This window comes from Mustela erminea, chromosome 6 (assembly GCF_009829155.1).
Source record: "Mustela erminea isolate mMusErm1 chromosome 6, mMusErm1.Pri, whole genome shotgun sequence".
Taxonomy (NCBI): Eukaryota; Metazoa; Chordata; class Mammalia; order Carnivora; family Mustelidae; genus Mustela; species Mustela erminea.
Genome location: NC_045619.1, coordinates 16883567 through 16901094, shown reverse-complemented (window position 1 = coordinate 16901094; position 17528 = coordinate 16883567). Strand labels below are relative to the sequence as shown.

General features: G+C 46.3%; 1 protein-coding gene across 2 annotated transcripts in view; it reads left to right on the top strand.

Moving 5' to 3' along the window:
* CHST11 (carbohydrate sulfotransferase 11) overlaps nt 1–17136 on the top strand; it is a 256954-nt gene extending 239818 nt beyond the window's left edge. For both annotated transcript variants that reach the window (XM_032346537.1, XM_032346536.1), the window contains exon 3: nt 11992–17136. In XM_032346537.1, the coding sequence (XP_032202428.1) occupies nt 11992–12846 (855 nt within the window). In that variant the 3' untranslated portion in view covers nt 12847–17136. The remainder of the gene's footprint in view (nt 1–11991) is intronic.
* The last annotated feature ends 392 nt before the right edge of the window (nt 17137–17528 follow it).

Genomic DNA, 17528 nt, shown 5'->3' with positions numbered 1-17528 from the left:
ACCAGGACGATGTTTTAATTGAAAGAAAACCAGTTTTTCTTCCTTTCAAGATGAAACGTAGTGAAGTTTTAAAGACTTTGTCAAACAGTCCCTCAGTTTGCTACTTAAACTAATTATAGATGCCTTTTTTAACCGTCCAGATTAAAAATAGACCTCAAAATGAGAAAGCAGGATGCAGCCCAGAGCCTCTAGCCATGTTCACGGCTTCCTGGAATCAGGCCTCCTCTGACCTAATTTGTACTTTGGGGAGATCAAATGGAGACAAAGGGAGTCCAGGCTGAGAGCAGAGGTGGTTCCAGGCGCCTCTTAGCAGCAGGCGAGGAACCCGGGTTCTGTGTCCAGAGTTCGAGGGTAGCTGTGAGTTGGTGAGTTCCTCATTACAGAACCCTGTGGTTCTCAAAGTATGGTCCCCAGACTGGCAGCATCAGCATCACCAGTGTAAACAGGCCAAATGGTGCCCCCCACCCCCACCCCAAATTCACATGCTGTAGTAAATCAGAATGTGACCATGCTTGAAGTGAGGGCCTTTGAAGAGGTGATTAGATGAAAATGAGGCCATTAGGTGGTTCTAATCCCGTAGAACTGGTGTCCTCACAAGACAGGGAAGAGACACCAGAGGCAAATGCGCACAGAGGGCATCCATCAAGGGGCAGATGTCTGCAAGCCAAAGGGGGGGGGCTCAGAGTAAACCAACCCCCCCAGAACTGTGAGAAAATTAATTTCTTATTTGATTAATTAATTTCTTAATTAAGCCACCCAGTCTGGGGTATTTTGTTAGCAGCCCAAGCAAACTAACATGCCTGGGAATTTGCAGAAATGCGGTCTCAGACCCGGTCCCTGAGCTACTGAATCGGGAACTGGGGGGTGCGACCCAGCAAACCGTGTTTTAACGGGCCCTCCAGGTGACTCCCACACATGTGGTTGGGAACCACTAACATGAAATATACGTGATATCTTGTGGTAACCCGAAAAAAGACATCACATGGTTGGACACGTTTGGTCTGCCAACACATAAACCTCCTTTTACTAGGCTCTGGAGAAGTTCCAGTGTGTTCCTTAAACAGGATGACGTGTGTAAAAAGTGTCCTGTAAATTCTGAAGCCGTCTATATGCATGAGGTGCAGAGTGGCCGTAGTAGCATTCAGTCAGAGGAAGAAAGCCGCCCTCCTAATACTCTAGCACGAGCCAGCCGAATCCCAGATGCTCCCTCCTCCGCTGAAATCTGAGTCCTTTAAAATCTTGTAGGGTGTCCACCCCGAGCAGTTGGAATGACACAGAACAAAGGCAAAGAGATTTAATCACATTTCCCTTTTGTCCCTGCTACTAGGAAGCCCATAGCTAAATGAGATTCTTAATCATGGCCCTCATGGTTAGCGTATTTGCTTTTTCCTCTTTCAATGTGGTCCTTTGTTGTGTTCTCTTCAAATACCTTTGAGAAATTAAAAAAAGAAATGGAGAGAGGAAGGGAATGAAATAGGACACGGATCTTCCCGCTCAGACAATTATCAGATCCCCTGATAAAGACAGACGTTCTCTTTCAGTGACAAAGGACTGAACTGTTCAGCAGTGCGTCCTCTCCAGTCCCTTGTCTTCCTGGTGTCCCATAGCTGTAGGCTCCTTGGAGAGTTCCCTAACTTGATACTCAGGGAACCTGTTAGTTGCTGAAGAGTTGTGACCATTGCAGCAGCTCCCGTGAGCCCTGCGTGGGGTCAAGTGCAGACGTGGCATGACCAGATTTGCATTTTTTAAGGTTGGAAGTCACCGTCCACCTGATCACAGTTTCTCACATGCTATTGGTCCTAATGACAAGCATGGAGAGATCTAGAACTGACCAGACTGCCATCAGAAATGTCTCCTGCATCATTTTGGCCATGATGGGGCCGTGGGAGGGGCAGAGGGAGAGAGAGAAGCAGACCCCCCACAGAGCACAGGCTGGATCTCACCACCTGGGCACCCCCCAAAATTATTGTAAATTAAAAAACAAATTAAACAATTTTGTGCAAAAATCGAACACTAGAGGTGCAGGTGACTATCTTCCCCTGCAAGGGGAAGTCCCCATTTGAGAATGTGCTTAGTCTCTTGACCTGTGCCCCAAACCACCACGCAACCCCCCCGCCCCTGAGGGGAACCGGCCAGACTTCATTGCAGCAGGTGCACCATTTGTCACCTCAGCTGCTGTGGCGAAAAAGGAAATGGAAAGAGAAAGAAACCTCAAATATCACAGTTCAAAGCCCCATCGAGTTAATTTTGTCTCTGCAACTGCATGTAAAATGACACCGTGGTATCGTTTCCATTTCTCATGGCTTTGTGGCCCTGACGGCAGTATTTAGCTGACATGCTACCTCCCCGGAGACCCAGAGGGCCAGAGAACTGCCTGCGACTGAAAAGACCTAGGGAAAAATAAGTGGGGGAGACCCCTGGTTTCTCTGCTTGTTGAGTCATTTATTGCCTTCAGAACAGCCAATAGCGATTTGAATAGGCAAAACTCATGGTTCTTTTCTCCTTCCTAGCCCTTCTGTTTTCTTCTGGACAGTTTGTTGTTGTTGTTAATTGGACGGTATGAATGCTCCTCTTAAGGTGATGATTCTGTCTGCTAAGAAGTCAGGAAAGGGGAAACTGAGGGTTGCTGGAGGGGAGATGGGTAACAAGGATGGGGTAAACAGGGGATGGCCATTAAGGAGGGCACGTGATGGAATGAGCCTTGGGTGTTCTATGCAACTGAGTCGTCACTGGATTCTACCTCTGAAATTAATAATACACCATATGTTCACTAAATTGAACTTAAGTAAAAAAATTTTTAGAAAGAAGTCAGGACATGCAAGCCAGGACATTTCATATTCAAAATATTAACTGACTTCCATGTCTTAGAACTGCCTGGAACAAAATTACTGGGCTGGTGAAATTGGTCTTGGGGATTCCTGGCCCTCTCTTTTGGGTTTCTTTCTTCGTCTTTCATGGAAAAAAAAAAAAAAAAAACGCCTACGTATTAACTGCCTGCTGTGTACCGTATCTTGTCCAAATGCTGCACTGGTCTTGATCTGCTTTTCTAAATGCTAAACCCATACCTGATTTGGTTTCATGGACATCCCTGCAGAGGAGGTGGTACTATCCCCATTTTGCAGCTAAGAGAACAGAAGTTCAGAAGATTAATGGTCTTGCCCAAAGAAGATCAAGCCCAGAGCTTCTGTTTTCAAATCTCATCCTCGCTGTTACTCGTGCTCTAATATGCTTTCCTTATTTTGCGATGTAAAAATATCCTCTTGTATGATGTCATCTTCTCCTATCCATTTATACTCTCTATCAATTTGCACAGTTATTGACTGAAGCCTTGGCTCTTGTTTTCATTTCATAGGGCTACCGGGTAGACCTGTCTCACCTCTTGCCAGGTTTTGGGTGGTGCTGACAACCTTTGGCATTCTGTCACTCGTAGATGCATTACTCCAACCTCTGTCTCCATCATCACACAGCCGTCTCCCTCTGGATGTCTCTTAGTCTCTGTTTTCTCTCCTAATTAGGACACCAATCTTCGGATTTCAGCCCACCCTAATTTATTAAGACCACAACTAATTACATCTGCCAAATACCTACTTCCAAGTAAGGTCCCATTTTAAGGTTCCAGGTGGACATGAATTGGGGGGGGGGGGACACTACTCAGCCTAGCACAGCCTTTATTAAGGGATATTCTGGTGTCTGTCAACATTTGCTAAAGAGGGACCTTCCTGCTTTCCTATCACATTTCTCTAACGAGGTTATTAACTGATTCACTCACGACCTCAAATATTTATTGAACATCTACTATGTGACTGCCACTTTTTTAAGCACTGAAGACAGCCATGGGAAGAAAAAGTCCACATTTCATGGCACTTCTGTTGGATAGGGGGAACCTTACGCCAGTGTGGTATGAAACTATGGCAGCCTTTCAGGAGAACCGAGGTGTAGGAACTCCAAGGTTTCATACCTGGCTCCAGAATTTGCTCATCATGGCTTCTACCACATTTGACTAGTCCGCAACTCACAGCCAGGGGGAGTCAAGGGTTTGGAGAAGTAAACTCTACTTCTTGTTGGGAAGAGTGCCAATATAGGGGACTATTAGAAAAGCACTAATGACTCCTTTGTGCTTTCCAGTAGTTTGTGAGGCTAAAAGTAGTACGACAATCTCCTTACTTTTCACACATGTAATTTCCATTGTGTTAGCATTGTCTTGATTTGCTTCCTTCCCTTGAGAGTGGAAAATTTCCAGTGTGATAGTATGTAACTCAGAGAATTACCAGGAAGATTAGAGATGATCTATTAAAATAACCTTTGAAAGAGCCTTAGAGTAACTCCTCCTACTGTCTGTTGTTGTCTCGTGCTGTGTGATGACCACCGCTGTCCTTGGGACCATAGGGGAGGTGGTTACAGGGCTATACTGCAGGGTGTTATGACTTTCTCTGGTGACCACAGATTATGCCTCAGGTCTCCAGGAAACTCAGCAAATCTCCTCATTTAGGCCCATCACAGATGCCCTGTGAATGTTTTAGATGAACTATAGAGACTGTGCTTCATTGGAAACTCAGGGCTAGCCTGTTGGGTGATACCCAAGTTCATGGGTTTATTGACTTGGCTGTCCAAGTGGTTGGGGGTGGTGTGGTGTTCACTAATCCCTCTGCATTCTCAAGACTCAGGTCACCTATAGTCTAGCCTGGAGTGGGACAGTAGTTCTAGAGGGACTCTGAGTCTCCGTGAAGCAAGTGGCCACCAATCTTGAGAAAAACAAGCATGAACTAGACAGTTGGGGGCAGGGGGTAAAGGCTGCTTAATGCAGTGGGTTTTCAGAGGAAAGAATGATTCTTCCACTCATCTGGCAGGGGTCATTGGAACTTGAAGGACTGTCAGGTTTATACCCACAAAAATGGAAGGGTGAGAATCCTAAATGCAAATGGTTGGGCCCAAAGGAAAAAGAAGGAAACTTCTGGAGATGATGGCCGAGTAGGGGGATCCAAGGCTCACCTTGTCTCATGGATATACCTAGATAACACCCCTAGTCAGCATAAATAACCCAGGAAATGAGCCAAAGACTGGCAGAACAGACTCTCCACAGCTGTAGGTAGAGAAGAGGCCACATCAAAAATGGTGGGAAGGGTGGAGATATGGACAAGAACCAAACTGAGCTGGGACACTGTCGGTGGGAGGAAGGACACTACCACCATAGAAAAGGGAGAGGAGCAGACCCCACACCAGGCTTCCCAGGCGCAGGGGACCTACAGTGGGAAGATAAACCCCAATAACATTTGACTTTAAAAACCAGAGGGACTTAACTTCAGGAGCTCTTGCAATCAGTGGAGCTTAACACTTAGAACTTTAAAAATTAGCAGGCTTAGCTCTGGGAGAGCCAGAGGGTGATAGGAAACTGAGCCCCCCAACTCCCTTAAAGAGACATATAACAGACAACCCTGCTGAGATATAGCATAGACCAGCAGCTTAAATAAAAAATAAAAATAAAAAAAGCCTGGGGTATTCAGGAAGGCAGTGTATTTGTTTATTAATCTCAGAGTGTGTGCTGGAGAGGCAGGGATCTTTAGGAGACTTCTCCTAAAACAAAAGAGCTGGTGGGCACTATTTCCCTCCCTGCCCCCTTGGCTTAGACGCGTGGACACCTGCAGGAACCAGCATAGCCAGAACACATTCCCCCTGGCTTGCTCACAGCGCCTTAGCCCCACGTTCTCCTGCCGGCCTGTCCCGTCCAACCCAGCACCAGCAGAAGTCCATCCAAAGTAGTGTCACAAGCCTAGCCATGTGCAAGCAGCCCCAAAAGGGACCAACATTGTTCCGAAGTTCCTCCTTCCCTGGGGAAAGGAGATGATGACCACACATGCCAGCCTGACTGCAGCCCCAGGAATGGGCTGGGGGCATCACTGGTCCACAGGCCTTGTCCATTAGCCAACACTTCTCAAGGAACACAAGGCGAGTCCCTGCAGTTTGGTGCTACTGTCACTATGGCAAATGCCTAGGCTGACCCTCCTCAAGCCCAAGGCAGCCCCAGACTGGCCGCCATAAGGACCAAACCCTGCCCACAAAAGGTCAAGAGAGCCACTGCAGACGAATGCACTGGGAGCAAAAGCAGTAGCCACAACAGTAAGACATGTGCAGTGCACACAGCAGACCCCCCTGAAGTGCCAGGTTCTGCTGAACAGGGACCATCTCACTGCTGGGCACGACAGGACCCCTTCTTCATGAGGCCACCACCCTCAAGAGCAGGAGACTTTCCTAATCCATAGAAAGAGCCACAGAGAACAAAACAAAATGAGGAGACAGAGGAATGTGTCCCACATGAAAGAACAGGACAAAAATCACAGCAAGAGAGCCAAACAATACAGAAATCAGCCGTACGGCTGATAGAGAAGTTAAAGTCATGGTCATAAAGATACTCACCTGACTTGCGAAGAGTGGAGGACATCAGTGAGACCCTCAACAAGGAGCAAACATAAAAAAGAACCAATCAGAGATGAAGAACACAATAACTGAGATTGAAAATAGGCTAAAGGGAATCAATAGACTAGAGGAAGCAGAAGAACAGATCTGAAATCAATGAGTAATGGAAAGTAATGGAGAGTAATGGAAAGCAGTCAAGCTAAACAGGAGAAAGAGAAAAGAATAGAAAGTGAGAATGGATTAAGAGAACTCAGGTCATGATCCCAGGGTCTGGGATCCAGCATAATGACATTTGCATTATAGGAATCTCAGAAGAGGAAGAAAGGGGGTCAGGAAACTTATCTGAAGAAATAGTAGCTGAAAACTTCCCTAATCTGGGGAAGGAAACAGATATCCAGATCCAAGAAACACAGAGACCAACCCCTCCCCCCCCCCAACAAAATCAACTCAAGGAGATTCACACCAAGACACACAGTAATTTAAATTGGCAAAAAGTAGGGGCATGGGGGGCTGAGTGGCTCAGTCTTTAAGCGTCTGCCTTCAGCTTGGGTCATGGTCCCAGGGTCCTGGGATTGAGATCCACATTAGGCTCCCTGCTCGGCGGGAAGCCTGCTTCTCCCTCTCCCACTCCCTCTGCTTGTGTTTCCTCTCTCACTGTGTTTCTCTCTGTCAAATAAATAAATAAAAATCTTTTTCAAAAAATGGCAAAAAGTAGTGATAAGGAGAGAATGTTAAAAGCAGCAAGAGAGGGATGCCTGGGTGGCTCAGTGGGTTAAGCTGCTGCCTTCGGCTCAGGTCATGATCCCAGGGTCTGGGATCGAGTACCGCATCGGGCTCCTTGCTCAGCGGGGAGTCTGCTTCTCTCTCCACCTCTGCCTGCCAATCTGCCTGCTTGTGCGCTCTCTCTCTCTCTCTCTCTCTGACAAACAAATAAATAAAATCTTTAAAAAAAATAAAAAATAAAAGCAGCAAGAGAAAAGAAAGCAGTTGCAGAGAAGGAAAACCTCCTAAGGCTGGTATTTTTTTTCCAGCAGAAACTTTGCAGGCCAGAAGAGAGTGGCATGATTAATAGTCCACCCAGCCAGGTTCTCATCTCAAGAGAGGGAGAGATAGTTTCCCAAACAAAAGTTAAAGGAATTCATCACCACTAAACCAGCCTTACAAGAAATGTTAAAGGAGATTCTTTGAACCAAGACAAGATAAAGACACACACACCAAAAAAAAAAAAAAAAAAAAAAAAAAAATTTTTTTTTTTAGAGAACTACAGGCCAGTAACTCTGATGAACATAGATTTAAAAAATTTAAAACAAAATACTAGCAAACCAAATCCAACAACACAACAAAAAAGAATCATTCACTACAATCAAATGGGATTTATTCCTAGGATGCAAGGATGGTTTAATACTTGAAAATCAATCAACATGATATATCACATCAATGTTATAGAAAGAATAAGAACCATATACAATCATTTCCATAAGTGCAGAAAAAGCACTTGACAAATTACAACATCCATTCGTGATAAAACCCTTGTCAGAGTAGGTTTAGAACATAATTAAGGGCCATATATGACAAACCCACAGCTAACATCATACTCAATTGTGAAAAGCTAAGAGCTGTCCCTAAGATCAGGAACAAGACAGGGAGGTCTACTCTCACCACTTTTACTCAACATGGTACTGGAAGTGTTCACCACACACAGTAAACAGACAAGAGAAAGAAAAGGCATCCACATTAGTAAAGAAGTAGTAAACCTTTCACTCTCTGCAGATGACATGATACTATATATACAAAACCCTTAAGACTCCACCAGAAACCTACTGGAACTAATAGACTAATTCAAGAAAGTTTTAGGACACAAAATCAATATACAGAAATCTGTTACATTTCTCTACACCGATAATGAAATGGCAGAAAAAGAAATTAAGACAACAATCCCACTTACAGTTGCACCCAGAAGAATAAAATACCTAGGATTAAACCTACCCAAAGAAGTAAAAGACCTGTCCTCTGAAAACTACAAAACACTGATGAAAGAAATTGAAGACAACAACTGGAAAGGTATTTCATGCCCCTGGATTAGAACAGATATTGTTAACGTCCATACTACCCAAAGCAATCTACAGATTTGATGCAATCCCTATCAAAATACCAACAGCATTTTGCACAGAACTAGAACAAAAGATCTTAATGCATGTATGGAAACACAAAAGACCTTGAGTAGCCAAAGCAATCTTGAAAAAGAACAAAACTGGAGGCCTCAGAATCCCAGATTTCAAGACATACTACAGAGCTCTAGTAATCAAAGCTGGCACAAAGACAGACACACAGAGAGCCCAGAAATAAAGCCATGATTATATGCTCAACTAGTCTCTGACAAAGGAGACCAGAATATGCAATGGAAAGGACAGTCTCTTCAACAAATGGTGTTGGGAAAACTGGACAGCTACATGCAGAAGAATGAAACTGGACCACTTTCTCCCACCATACACAAAAATAAACTCAAATGGATTAAAGACCTACATCTGAGACCTGAAACCATAAAAATCCTAGAATAGAGCACAGGCAGCAATTTCTCCGACATTAGCCATAGCAACTTTTTTCTACCTCTGTCTCTAAGGGAAGGGAAACCAAAGCAAAAGTATACTGTGGGGACTATAGCAATAACAGAAAAAAGAAATAAAGGAAAAGTTTTGTAAACAAAGGAAACAACACAATGAAAAGACAACCTACTGAATGGGAGGAGATATTTGCAAATGATATATCCGATAATGTTAATATCTGAAATACATGAAGAATTTCTACAAAACACCACCACAGAAACCAAATAATCCACTTAAAAAAGGACAGGAGACATGAACAGACAGTGCTCCAAAGAAGACAAACAGATGGCCAACAGGCACTTGAAAAGACACTCAACATCACTCACCATCTGGGAAATGCAAATCAAAACCACAGCGACGTATCACCTCACACCTGTCAGTCGCTAAAATCACAAGAAACAAGTGTTGGCGAGGATGTGGAGAGAAAGGAACCCTCGTGCACTGTTGGTGGGGATGCAAAGTGGTGCAGCCGCTTTTGTATGGAAGTTCCTCAAAAAATTAAAAACAGAATTACCGTATGATCCAGTAATTGCACTACCGCATCATTACCCGAAGAATATGAGAACACTAGTTCAAAAGGATACATGCATCCCTCTGTTTATTGCTGCATTGTTTACGACAGCCAAGATGTGAAAGCAGCCTACGTGTCTGAAGATAGATGAATGGATAAAGATGATGTGATACACACACACACACACACATACACACACAGTGGAATTTTTCAAGGATAAAATCTTGCCATGTGCAACAACACGGCTGGATCTAGAGGGTATGATGCTAAGTGAAAGAAGTCAGAGAAAGACAAATAACCATATGATTTCACCCATATGTGGGATTTCAGAAACAAAACAAAGAGGCAAACACACTCTTCAATATAGAGAACTGGTGGTTACCAGAGGGGTGGTGGCACGGGGAGCGAGACAGGTGGGAGGGATCAGGAGTACTGAGTACTGAGTAACGTACGGAATTACTGAATCAACTCACTGTGTATCTGAAACTAATATGTCAGTGTATGTTAATTATATGGGATTTAAAAAAAAAAACTTTCTTCATTAAAAAACAAAGGGAAAAGCGTGAATCATTGATTTCTCTGGAGCTCCCTTTAGTTCTGAATGCGGGAGGACTAGAAACGGGACTGGAAAGGTAGGTTGGCGCAGACTCTGGAGGACGTCAAAGACAAGTACACGGATGGGGTCTGTGTTCTCGGGGCAGGAAGACAACCAAGACACCATGTCCTCTGCAGCCCCAGACTGGCTGTTCCCTAGTGCTGGTGCCCCATTTTCTCTATAGTCTTAACCATAATTAATATCAATCTCTCTGATATTTAAAAGAAGAGCCACACGGTGCCTGGGTGGCTCAGTGGGTTAAAGCCTCTGCCTTCGGCTCAGGTCATGATCCCAAGATCCTGGGATCAAGCCCCGCATCAGGCTCTCTGCTCAGCAGGGAGTCTGTTTCCCTTCCTGTCTCTCTCTGCCTGCCTCTCTGCCTACTTGTGATCTCTGTCAAATAAATAAATAAAAATCTTTAAAAAAAACAAAAAAAGATAAAAGAAGAGCCACACTGCGCATTCAGGGAGGTAGACAGAGGCATGGCATTAAGCCAACAACATTAGGGCTGTCAGCACACCAGGGCAGTGTGGTGTTCTGTTTCCTATCCTAGGAGCACTGGCTCCCAGGGGAGTGAATGGCCTTTGAGGAGACACTTTTGTTCCTAGAATCTAGAGGAGCACAGATGTCTTCCCTTTGGGCCCTTCTGAGACGGCCAGCTCTCTGGTCTGATGCGTCCTGGACTGTGAGCCCTTTAGGAAAATGTTCTCTCTCCCATGGGTGCTGAGCCGAGTGCCCTATACACTGTGAGGTCTGGACAGATGTTTGAATGGATACATCAATGGATGAATATGGCAAAGAAGAAAGGCTCGAGGGTAGTAAATGCCAGTCCCCTTTATTTGAGTTCCAAAATCCAGACTCACACTGCTTTATGCGCCAAAGCAGATGTACCAACTACTGTAACAAAAGCCTAAGAGTTGAGGGGTCTGGTTTCAGCAAAGTATGGACCTAGGTATTGAGGTGACATCACTGGGAATACGTACATCCCTCTCTCTTCTCCTCTTTTTTTGTACCCTCCCTTCCCAGTCTAGCCTTCCCTGTCCCCAAGCTCCAGGCTGCCATTCTCACCACACAGCTGCTTGAGAGGGAAAAGGAACTGGGAGTGGAGGAAAGGGGGTTCCCAGAGGAACATCAAGGCAGAGGCACCAGAAGACACACAAAGCAACTGATGTTCACCATCGTGGCCTCGTAGAGAGATTAGATCCGCCTACTTTAATGTAGATCAATCAAATGCCAGACTCGCCATGCTTCAGTCAAGAAGATGGGAGTTCTGGACCTCAGGGTAGAGTGCAAAGTGGGCAGCCTAGGTTGCCAGGAGGACTGACCTGGGTTTGCATATGGGGTCAGTTGCTCCCTCACTGTGTGATCTCAAGCTAGTGACTTAACCTCTCTGAGCCTTGGTTCCCTCTTTCTCTCCAGCTAGGCTGTCAGCTCTGCAAGAGCAGTGACCTCATTGTATTTTTTATGACCGCATCCCCGGTGCCTCGCAGCGTAGCCTGGAAGGCTGCCTGGAAATGGTGGCGGGTCCTTGATGCTGTTAAATCAGCCTCATTTCAAGGTGGTTGTACAGAGAGAAGGAAAACAGCCTACGTGCAGCTCTCGGAACATGCCAGGCTGGTAGAGGGTGATGCCTAAGCTACAGAGTTGACCATGACTATTGCTCCACAAAGGAAACATGGTGGAACAAAGAACCCAAAGAGGCGAGGCAGCTGGTGGAGAGTTAGGAAGGAAGACGGGGCCATCTGGGTCATTGGCTATCTATCCCAGGTCCCCACCCCCCTGTACTGGCCGTCGTGGTTGTGGACATGGCCCAAGGTTCCCATCTCCCGCTCCGGTACTGAACTCGTGTCCCTCTTGTGTCCCCTCTACAGCTGGAGCTCTCGAACACCGCCGTCCTGCACCAGATGAGGCGCGATCAGGTCACGGACACCTGTCGCGCCAACAGCGCCCTGAGCCGCAAGCGGCGGGTGCTGACGCCCAACGACCTGAAGCACCTGGTGGTGGACGAGGACCACGAGCTCATCTACTGCTACGTGCCCAAGGTGGCGTGCACCAACTGGAAGCGGCTCATGATGGTGCTCAGCGGGCGGGGCAAGTACAGCGACCCCATGGAGATCCCGGCCAACGAGGCGCACGTGGCGGCCAACCTCAAGACCCTGAACCAGTACAGCATCCCGGAGATCAACCACCGCTTGAAAAGCTACATGAAGTTCCTGTTCGTGCGCGAGCCCTTCGAGCGCCTGGTGTCGGCCTACCGCAACAAGTTCACGCAGAAGTACAACACGTCCTTCCACAAGCGCTACGGCACCAAGATCATCCGGCGCCAGCGCAAGAACGCCACGCAGGAGGCCCTGCGGCGCGGCGACGACGTGCGCTTCGAAGAGTTCGTGGCTTATCTCATCGACCCGCACACGCAGCGCGAGGAGCCCTTCAACGAGCATTGGCAGACCGTGCACTCGCTCTGCCACCCGTGCCACATCCACTACGACCTCGTGGGCAAGTACGAGACGCTGGAGGAGGATTCCAACTACGTCCTGCGGCTGGCGGGCGTGGGCAGCTACCTGAAGTTCCCCACCTACGCCAAGTCGACGAGAACTACTGATGAGATGACCACGGAGTTCTTCCAGAACATCAGCTCCGAGCACCAGACGCAGCTGTACGAAGTCTACAAACTCGATTTTTTAATGTTCAATTACTCAGTGCCCAGCTACCTGAAATTGGAATGAAGGGGGTGGGGGAGAGGGAGAGAGAATCGTGCTTTTTAATTTAAGATTTTTTTTATTTGTCAAAAGAAATTCTATGGATATTGGGTTATTTTGTAAAGTAATATTTCTGTGGGGATGATGCTGCGAGCGGCATGGTGAGAATTATTTAAAATCCTTAGTAGGGAAGGACGGCTGTCTTTGCAGGGGAAAAGGATGGGTGTCCTCGTGTTTAGACGTGAATACTTACAACACTGTCTCAGAGGTTTCCTTGTGCTCTGGTGAATTCCACGAATTGTGCATCCCATAAATTCTAATTAATATTATTTATAGTTATTTAAACATGGTCTCTGTAGAGATTTCTTTCTGTGGCAGCAATATTCTAGTGTCTTTGCAGAAGAAATGTGTGTTTTTGTTCTGTACTTGCTACAGCTCGTTCTGGGGCATGAATGTTCTCCTCACTAGGCGCTCATAGGGTTCACTGTGTGATAACAACCATCGTGATGTCTGTCGGTGCTACCCTTCTCAGAAATCGGTGAGAAATAAATGGAAAAAGGCACCTTTGCGAGGGACCGATTCCAAGCAGATTCCAAGCAACCCAAGAGTCCCTTGCGCTAAGAAAAAAAAAGTGATTTTTTTTTTAACCCAAGGAGAAGAGCTGATTGTAGCTATTTTTTCTTTTCCCCTTTTCACCAGAATTAGTAGTCTGATAGAGTAGGCCTTTCTACAGAAATTTTTAACTGGCAGTGCCAGTTATGCTGGTGAAGTGGCTGTTGCTTTATAGTCAGCAAGTATTTATTGAGCAACTACTACGTGTGGGGCCTCATTGTAGGCCCTGCGGGTAGAGCATTGAACGAAACCAATAGTCTCAGCCCTCAAGAAGCTTTATGTGGACACAGTTTCCAGCTCAACCATTAGCAAACCTCTCATAGTCATGGACTTCACATGAGGTCTGGACCATTTTGAACAACCCCGGAAGGTCCGTGACCCGACAAATTTGCGTTTTTCTCTGGCCCAACTTTGAAAACCACACACTTAGAACAGACCACTTGACGTGGTGAGTAATCCAGGCTCGTTGCCCAACACAAGAGAAGACAAAAGCGTTTCTCATCATGTTGCCCACTCCAATGGATTGGTGGTGTCTGCCTTTAAGCACCGGAATGGATTCGCCAGGCACAGCAGGGAGCGGAGCTGTGACTGATTAGTCCTGTCTGCCTTGGGGGAGGGAAGGGACTCATTCGCCAAGTGCCTCTTCCTGTGCTGTCAGTCTAGCACCCACGCCTCAGCATAGAAGTGTTCTCTCCTCTTTGCTGTGTCCAAGAGTGAGAGGCTACGGCAGGCAGGCCTCGTACACTGGGGATCTGGAGTGGTCTGGCATTTCTCACCTGATGAAGGTCAGAGGTAGACCACCTATACACACACACACATGCACGCACATACCCCTCCCAAGTCCTCCAGAGGCTGAGACCATCAGCGCCTTGGCGAGCACCATGCATGAGCCTCAAGGACAGCCTTCCATGACTGTAATCTGTGCCCCCTTTCCTCCGGAAGATCGGAAACATTCCGCTTCCTGTTCCTTGCTAATTACCATCTGCACACGCTTCTCATTTCCAGCCATTTCAATGCCCCGGGTGACGTTTGAGCCACATCCCTCTTACAACTAGTGAATGAGTTGGTTGCAGATCCTGTATATAATAATAATTATAGTTCTAATAATGGGGGGGGTGGGATGGGGCGTGGGTAAGTTTTGCTTTTTGTTTTGTTTTTGACGCAGTATATAGCAAAGGGGTGAGAATATTCTAAACAAACAAAAATGAATAATTTATTCACAGAAACTATTAAAACTGTAAAGCTCACGGCCAGCCCAGCAACAGCTGCCACATCTCGCTGAGAATATGACTTTATTGAATGTGGGTGAGGTGTGCACTGAAGAGGGTGGCCAAAGCTTTTTATAAAATGTTGTATACCTTCTTCCAAGCTCTCTCCCCTTTGTGAAGGGCACAGTGACAGTGCCCTCCATGGACAGAGATGTGTGCCATGTGTTTTACTGAATAGAGTGACAGGCCTCGCTGTCCCTGGAGTTGGGAGTCTGGGCCCTGTTTCTAGGCAGGGGACACTGTCCTCACAAATAAGGCTTCTGCTAATGAATCATCGTCCAGCATTTCCTGATATGTGCTCCATAGAACAAAGAGTCAAAGAGTTGTGAAGTTAGTGTGATGCAAAAAAAAGAAAGAAAAAAGAAAAGAAAAGGAAAAAAGAAAGAAAAGCATTTTGAGGTCAAATATCCTTGGGAAAGAAAATTAAGTCAATTTCCTTTCTGCAGGACTTTTAAGAGCCTTGGATGTACGCTGTGCATTATGAACCCCCCAAAGCATTGAGTTGGTAGCATTTCCTGAACTTATGTGACCAGGATACTCTTGTTTTGCAGATCTCAGAGATGTTCCACAGAATATACTTCGGTTAGGTCAATTTAGCATATCTGAGATTGTCAAGGATAAAACAACTTCCCTGACATTTTTCCAGAGCAAAACAAAACAATAAAACAGTACCAATCCATCTCTATCTGGTTTATAGCAACAGAGGTACGTTATCAGATGAATCAAACTTTTATTTAAGTGCAATGGTTTTAATCCTGGATACTACCCTGGGCAATGATTCCATCCTTCCCAAAGGGAGCAGGGGATGGTCTTGGGTGGTATGGACAGAGGAAGGGGGGGTGGAGAGGGGGACATAAGGCCACAGAACGGTCCCCCCTACTCCTCAAGCCTTAGGTTACCCAACGCACGCAAAGGGAGCCCAGCCCTTGAACAGTGCTTCCTCAATTCCACCATGTGCTTTTGGTTATCCAGTGGAATTTCCCATAGATTTCCCAAGCTCTGTGTTCCCACGACCATCTTTGTTGGGTTGGGTGAGCTCACTCGGGCCGTGAGCAGAGTACTGCCTTTCCTACCATCTTCTCTCAAGTGAGAAAGACTGTCCTTTAGGGGACAAGGCATCAGTGTCGTTCTGCAATGAGGGACTTTCTCCTTGTGTTTTGTGTTCACATTTTATTTTCTAATAGCATAAAAACCTTAAAAAAAAAAAAAACTGAATCAACTGTTGGGCAGAATGTAGAAAGTATTCTGTGTCCTTGGTGGAAAAGACTCCATGGGTAAAAATGTGCCTGGGAAGCAAAAGCTTGTGTTTCTGGTTTTTTGTTTTGTTTTGTTTTTTAAAGAAAACTGTTCGAAAACACTTTCCATTGCATGCTTCGCTGGAGAAAAGTACAGGCCGGCATCCCACCTGCAAGCCACTTTTCAAAGGTGCTGCTTTGTTTTCAAAACCAGGTACAGTTAGGGTAATATTTGCAAGGACATTCCTGCTTCACCTATCCCTTCAGTTGGAAAATTCTAGAATATTAGCCACAGGGTTTGAATTCCTGCAGCTTCTCTGGACCTTCCCATCCCCTTCCTTGCCTCCCCAGCTGGTCTGGGAAGAAAGGCAGTCAGTTGACCTATGGTGTCTCAGGGGGGACTTCCCTTCCTCTCTGTCTACCAGATGAGTCCCGCCCTCCTGACAGCAGAGGAGTAGGGGCACAAGGGGCTAATTCCTGCTGGAAGAAAATTCCCAGGGAAAAAACAACAAAAACGCAAGGCCCTAGCCCCCTTAGCTGGTGGGCTCTAGACCACTGCTGAGGTAGTGATTATTCACGCCCTATTCCAACCTGGCAAGAACCCAAGGGACTCTGTCCCCGGTGAATGGTGTCAGACCATCTCCCTCGCAGACTGCCCCTCCCCCACACACACCAACACACACAGTCAGAGCTGCCCCGTTCTGTGCCGTCCCGGGGACCGGAATCCCTCCCAGGCCCCCTCCTATGTCAGCAGGACTGACCTCATGGCTCCCCCAGTTTGCAACAACCAGCATTTCTTCCAGCATTTTCTCATCAGCTGACCAGACCCTACGAACAGGCAACAGGACCTACGATCACCAACTTGCCCCTTGGCTGTTCGCAGGCGAATTTCGGTTTGCTGCTCTTTGTCAGGTACAGAAGTGGCTGCCCGTACTGTTTTCCTATGAGCATGCTCAGTATCGTATATATGCATATAACTTAACATCTTTGTGGAGTGTGATTTTTTTTTTCTTACATCTTTGTATGCAGTAGAGGGCTTGTTTTAGAAAACTCTCCCTGTCTCCTACTGTACTGTTCAAGAAAGCTGAATTCCACATTGCCAACAAAAGCGTGAAATGTTCATGAACCTTCCTCCAGGAAAAGCCATTCAAGCCTGATTATTTTTCTAAGTAACTTCAATTAAATTGAAGGAAAAAAAAAAAAAGAAGCTTCTCTCTGTGTATGGTTTGTTCATGGCTCATTGACAAAAGACTGTGCGGGTTGGGTGGGCTGTGGGCCTGAGCATGTGGGAGGCCCTGCTCGTGGGCGCCAAAGGATGGAGAGGGAGAAACAGCGATGCGGCCACCACCACTCTGAACCCTTCCTGTTCAGTGGATGAATGGGAGCTTTCTTCATTCCTCTTGTGCCCACAAATTCTGTTGGGTCATACTCTAGGAGGCCCACCATGATCATGTTGTCCCACCACCCATGGGAAATATAAGGAAATGGTCTTCTGGAAGGTTAAATGGTTTTGGTGACAGGGCCAGTATCCAGGGTGCCTTCAGAACCCCACACTTTGGCCACTAAGCGACACGCCTCTGAGCGGCTGTCCACC